General features: G+C 46.9%; 1 protein-coding gene across 1 annotated transcript; it reads left to right on the top strand.

Annotated features, from left to right (window-relative positions):
• Positions 1 to 280: 280 nt before the first annotated feature.
• On the top strand, positions 281 to 1,943 carry nono (non-POU domain containing, octamer-binding). The gene has a single exon (XM_061768646.1). It carries the CDS (start codon positions 419 to 421, stop codon positions 1,688 to 1,690), a length of 1,272 nt encoding a protein of 423 aa, XP_061624630.1. The 5' UTR covers positions 281 to 418; the 3' UTR covers positions 1,691 to 1,943.
• Positions 1,944 to 5,895: the final 3,952 nt, after the last annotated feature.

Raw genomic sequence — 5,895 nt, forward strand, 5'->3', positions numbered from 1 at the left:
CTCTGCTGTGACGTCTTTCCGGGCTGTTGTGTATTCTCGCGAGAAACTGTACTGATCGAGAAAAAAACCCCTCTACACAACACATTTTAGGAAGACTGCGAATGCTACAAACGGAACAAACAACATGATGGTTTGACGGAAGCATGGTCTAAAGGTAAATTAGTCTTTCCCCCAAATAAAATTGTCGTTGTTGTTTTTTTTCCCTCAGCCGCAATTTTTACGTCATTGATTCAAATATTTTCGTCGCCTTTTTTCTGACGTCACAATAGGGTCGCCCCGCATCACGCAGGCTCGCCATTTTTGCTTGCGCTTGTCTTTGTACACCGCTCTCTGCAAAGAGATTCGGGGCGATTTACTGACTCGCCTTGCACGGGTTTTTTTTTTTTTTTTTTTTTTTTTTTGTATATATAACAAAACAATGCAAGGAAACAGGGGTCCTCACCAGAACCACGGTCCCAACCGTCAATCTGGCCAGGGAGACCAGAAGAAACATGGAGGCAATACGAACGGCGAGGAGCCGAGCGACTCTACTAGCCGCCCGAACGAGGCCTTAACGCTGGACTTGCAAAGCTTCAGGAAGCCCGGTGAGAAAACCTTCACCCAGCGCAGCAGGCTCTTCGTAGGAAACCTGCCTACCGGAGTCATGGAGGACGACATTGAAAAGCTGTTCGCAAAATACGGCAAGGCCACCGAGATTTTTGTCAACAAGGACAGAGGCTTCGGCTTCATCCGCCTGGAGACCAGAATCATCGCCGAGATCGCCAGAGCCGAGCTCGACGATACCCCGTTCAGAGGTAGACCCATCCGCGTTCGCTTCGCAACTCACGGCGCCGCTCTGGCGATCAAGAATCTGCCGGAGTTTGTGTCCAACGAGCTGCTGGAGGAGGCCTTCTCCGTGTTCGGGCAGATCGAGCGAGCCGTCATCATCGTGGACGACCGAGGGAGGCCCACCGGGAAGGGGATCGTGGAATTCACCTCCAAGCCGGCGGCCAGAAAGGCTCTGGACAAATGCAACGACGGCGCCTATCTGCTCACCGCCTTCCCTCGCCCCATCATCGTGGAGCCCATGGAGCAGCTGGACGACGAGGAGGGGCTGTCGGAAAAGCTCATCACCAAAAACCAGCAGTACCACAAAGAGCGCGAGCAGCCGCCGCGCTTCGCTCAGCCGGGCTCCTTCGAGTACGAGTACGCCATGCGCTGGAAGGCCCTCATGGAGATGGAGAAGCAGCAGTACGAGATGGTGGACCGCAACATGAAGGAGGCCCAGGAGAAGCTGGAGGCCGAGATGGAGGCGGCCCGTCACGAGCATCAGGTGATGCTGATGAGGCAAGACCTGCTGAGGCGGCAGGAGGAGCTGCGCAGGATGGAGGAGCTCCACAGCCAGGAGGTGCAGAAGCGCAAGCAGGCCGAGCTCCGGCAAGAGGAGGAACGCCGGCGGAGGGAGGAGGAGATGCGCATGCGTAACGAGGAGATGATGAAGCGCCAGCAGGAGGGCTTCAGGGGCGGCTTCCAGCCCGAGAGCAGGGAGCAAGACATGAGGATGCACTTGGCCTCCTCCGGCATGGCGGCCGACAACGCCGCTCTCATGGCGGGCCCGGGCGGCGCCGGCTTGCCGGGAGGCCAGGGCGGCTTCCCCAGGGGCCTCCCCGGACCCGGGGACTACGTACCAAACAAGCAGCGCAGATTTTAAATGCTACATTTGCGTACTCGGCCGGATTGGTTTTCGGAGTTCACGGAGAGCGAGCGTTACCTTTGTTCTTGAAAAAGTGGCACGTGTCTTCATTTTTCCTTATCTTCTTCTGTTGAATTAGCATCGTTAAAGAAGTCATTACTCCAAACTTCTCCATTGAGCCATGTGTTTTACTTCTCACTTTTTCATATGGATACTAAAAGATGTTTGTCTGAAATGTGTTGTTTTCTTTAATAAATTCTGCAAAAACATCTGTGAGACTCCAGGCTTTTTGTCTTGTTTCTTTTCAAAAGACCATTACCCTTTGCCAAATAAGTCAATGCAGTCCTGCAGCGAACGAGATTAGCAATGCAGTCCTGACTATCGCTGTAATTGAGGAGGAACTCATTAATCATTGCCAAGTCCTGTGATGAGTCACAAAATGGCGCCGGAACAATATGTCAACAAAACCACCAATGTGTGTTATAGATGTACTTAAGTCATCTTTTGAGGGCAGTTTCAGCCACGAAATGAGACCATCGACGGGGAATTTTCTTCCGCTATTGGTTTCTGTTCACTCTGCGAGGGTCACGTTATTGAGTAAAGGTATCACGAATCAGAATGTGTCAACTTGTTATCACAAATGATTGTTGCAGGAAATCCTTGACTGTATTTCCCAAGGTGTTTCACAGTCTGCGGCATATACGAGTCATTCCAATTTAATTTCCTGCTATGAGCTATTTAGGCAGACAAACCCCGCAGTGCTCGTCCTAAATGAGCTTGCCCCCCCCTTGTTTTTGTTTTTTTTATCTTAAGCTTTTTATACATTTCTCCGTGACCACAAGACCATTTTCATAAACATTACACTTAACCTGTAGTTTTTTTGTTGTTTTTCCATTGGCGTGTGCTTTGCAAATTGCAATGTTAAATGGAGCCGTTGAAAACATTTTTGCATACGCTCGTTGACAAAGGTCATTTGCAATCGAACCTCCACATGTGTGGCAATATATAATGTTGTAGTGTCATACCATCGAAAATATTGATTCTGAAAGAAAATTCTCGTTTTTTTGTTTGTTTTTTAGCAAATCTGTTGAAGTGTTCTCCATCTATTCATTTTGAGCCTGCAAATAACCTACGGGGTGTGTTCATTTATTCTCAAACGTTCTATTTGTAGAAAAAAAAAAAAAGCTTTTGGGTAGAGGCCGTATATAATCACCTTCCAGTCATAAAGCATATATCTGGGGGGAAAAAAACAGCAAAAATGAGCTTTTCACACATCATAAGGTCAAAGGTGAAGCCTGTTGATATTTTGGCTGATGCTGCGCTCAGTCAGATGACTGATGTGCATCTCTCATGTCACGTGAAGCTCAAATTGTCCAGCCGGGACCCACAAATGATGGAACTCAAAGCGGGGGAGTCGTGCTCAAATCAAGTGAGATTTGCATATCTTCGCATGTACGACGTGCGCGACGAGCTCGAGCCGGCTAAAGTCGAATGATGCCAATTGCAGACTGTTGAGAGCCCTCGCCTCTTATCTATCTTCACTGTATCTTCTCAGACAGATCAGCAGGTGATAGGGAAAAAACCTTGCTGAGGACGTGGCCCTCCACCTTTCTGTATCCAAGTCCAGCCTGGAGCTTAATGTAAAGAATGATTAATGAATCGTTAAAAAAAGAAAAGAAAAAAAAAGGTGTTATCCGAGACTTGGTTGACATGATGATTAGGAGAAAGGTTGATATATTGTGTGTCCAGGAGACCAGGTGGAAAGGCAGCAAGGCTAGAAGTTCAGGGGCAGGGTTGAAATTATTTGACCCTGGTGTAGATGGGAAGAGAAATGGAGTCGGGGTTATTTTAAAAGAAGAGTTGGCTAGCTAAGAATGTCTTGGAGGTGAAAAGAGTATCAGATCGAGTGATGAGGCTGAAAGTTGAAATTGAGGGTGTTATGAGGATGGAGCTGCCAGGCAAGAGAGCTGGTAGAAGACCAAAGAGAAGGTTGATGGATGCCGTGAGGGAAGTTGGTGTTCGAGAGGAGGATGCAGGAGATAGGCTCTCATGGGAAAATGATGACGCGCTGTGTCGACCCTTAACGGGACAAGCCCAAAGGAATAGAAGAAGAAGATGTACAAATGATGAATTAGGCCCTCGCACTTGGGACACTTCGTCACGTTATCATCACCTCAAAGTAATATAAAGAACTTGAATCTTTTGCTGCGAAGGTGTACATTGTGTAGGGTGAATGGGTAAGCAAAGAAGTCCTTATCTGGCCCATTACTTCTTGTCTTTTTCTGCCATCAATTTTTATCATCCTTCCAAAAGGTTGAGCACCTTTGCTCTTCACACGCATGCGACGGCGCAGCTCGGCTTGTCACTTTTATCACAGCTTTGACCTTGACATGCGATAACAATATCAATTACACATTTAATCTTTGCGTGGAGGTTTTGACCGAGGGAGTTAGAATTCTGCCTTGCCACGGCTGCTCGCTACCGTCACTTTCGTCCAGCGCGGCGTCGATATTGCGTTGTGAACAACAAAATGCTGCACCCGTCGGAATCACGAAAGATGGTCTCAAGCAGTTTCCTCACTTTTATTGAGCCAAGGCACCTATTTTACATCAGAAAAATCTCAAGGCACACCACCAGACAAAAATGTCTCAAAAAGTATGAACACTAAAATAATGACGTAGTCCGAGTGAAATCTGGGCCTGATCAATTCTGTTATAAGCAAAGCAAATTGATTTAAATAGCGCATTTCATACACAAGGTAACTCAATGTGCTTTACATGATTAAAAGCATTTAAAAACAAAACTGCGTATAAACATTTAAAACAAAGAGAAAAAAATAATTAACAATTTAAACAGTGTACAGTGCAAGAAATATCATTGAAAAGTGCAAATGCTCTAAAAAGCATGAGAAAAAAAACGAAGAGTTTTTAACCTGGACTAAAAAACATTCTCACTTATTCCATTTGTGTGCAGCATAATAGCTAAAGGCCGCTTCACCATGTTTGCTTTGGACTCTGTGCTACACTATTTGACCCGAGTCTGTCGATCTCAGAACCCTAACCCATTAGCATTTCTTTCATGTATTCAGGACCTAAACCATTTAGTGATTTATAGACCAGTAGCAGAACTTTAAAATCTATTCTAAAGCTGACTGGAAGCCAGTGTAAAGACTTTAGAATTGGAGTAATATGCTCTGACCTCTTTGTTCTGGTCAGAACCCGAACCACAGCATTCTGAATGAGCTGCAGCTGTTTAATGCTCTTTTTAGGGAGTCCAGTCAGAAGACCATTACAATAGCCAAGTCTACTTGAGATCAAAGCATGGATGAGCTTCTCCTGGTCTTGCTTATAGTGGACTCGCAGGAAGCCATGACTAATTCTGTTGTATGTATGGCAACAGGTGGATACACAGACTATTTTTGTAATTAATGAATCATTTTCAGACAGGGCGGCACGGTGACGTCTGCTTAGCACATCTGCCTCACATTTCTGAGGTTGCGGGTTAAATCCGGCCGCGCCTGTGTGGAGTTTTCATGTTCTCCCCGTGCCTGGGTGGGTTTTCTCCGGGTACTCCGGTTTCCTCCCACATCCCAAAAACATGCGTAGTAAGTTAATTGAAGACTCTAAATTGTCCGTAGGTCTGCATGTGAGTGCGAATGGTCGTTTGTTTCTATGTGCCATGCGATTGGCTGGGGACCGGTTCAGGGTGTACCCCGCCTCTCGCCCGAAGATAGCTGGGATAGGCTCCAGCACGCCCGCGACCCGCGTGAGGATAGGCGGTTCAGAAAATGAACGGATGGATTTTCAGACAAATTCGGCGATTTCCCGGAGCACCCCTGATGATTTTTTTCACACCACACTACTCGTGTGCCACGCACGGCACCCTGGTTGGGAATGATTGGTGTAAAGATCTGAGTGTACCAACTTGTCATGTGGGTCATTTATAGGCCCGACAGACAGTTTGAGCAACGGAAACAAGCTCTCTGCAGGAAGCACACTGATCTCAATTATCTGATTGAAATTCGTTGACATTATTTGATCTCTTGCACGGTTGAAGAAAGGGTGCGGTTGTTATTACAGCTTCTCACAGTTTCCACGCAGGTCCCTGGCAACCCTATCGAAATCCCTCCCCCAGTTAATAATCAGACACGATGATTGATCACCCACAGTTGCCATTGGCCAGGCCTGGCATCAGACCAGATAAGACGGGCGTGACATCATAGG

This window comes from Phyllopteryx taeniolatus, chromosome 3 (assembly GCF_024500385.1).
Source record: "Phyllopteryx taeniolatus isolate TA_2022b chromosome 3, UOR_Ptae_1.2, whole genome shotgun sequence".
In the NCBI taxonomy this organism is placed as follows: domain Eukaryota; kingdom Metazoa; phylum Chordata; class Actinopteri; order Syngnathiformes; family Syngnathidae; genus Phyllopteryx; species Phyllopteryx taeniolatus.

Coding starts and splice junctions, on each gene's coding strand:
- nono (XM_061768646.1), top strand. CDS start 419: ATGCAAGGAAACAGGGGTCCTCACCAGAACCACGGTCCCAACCGTCAA.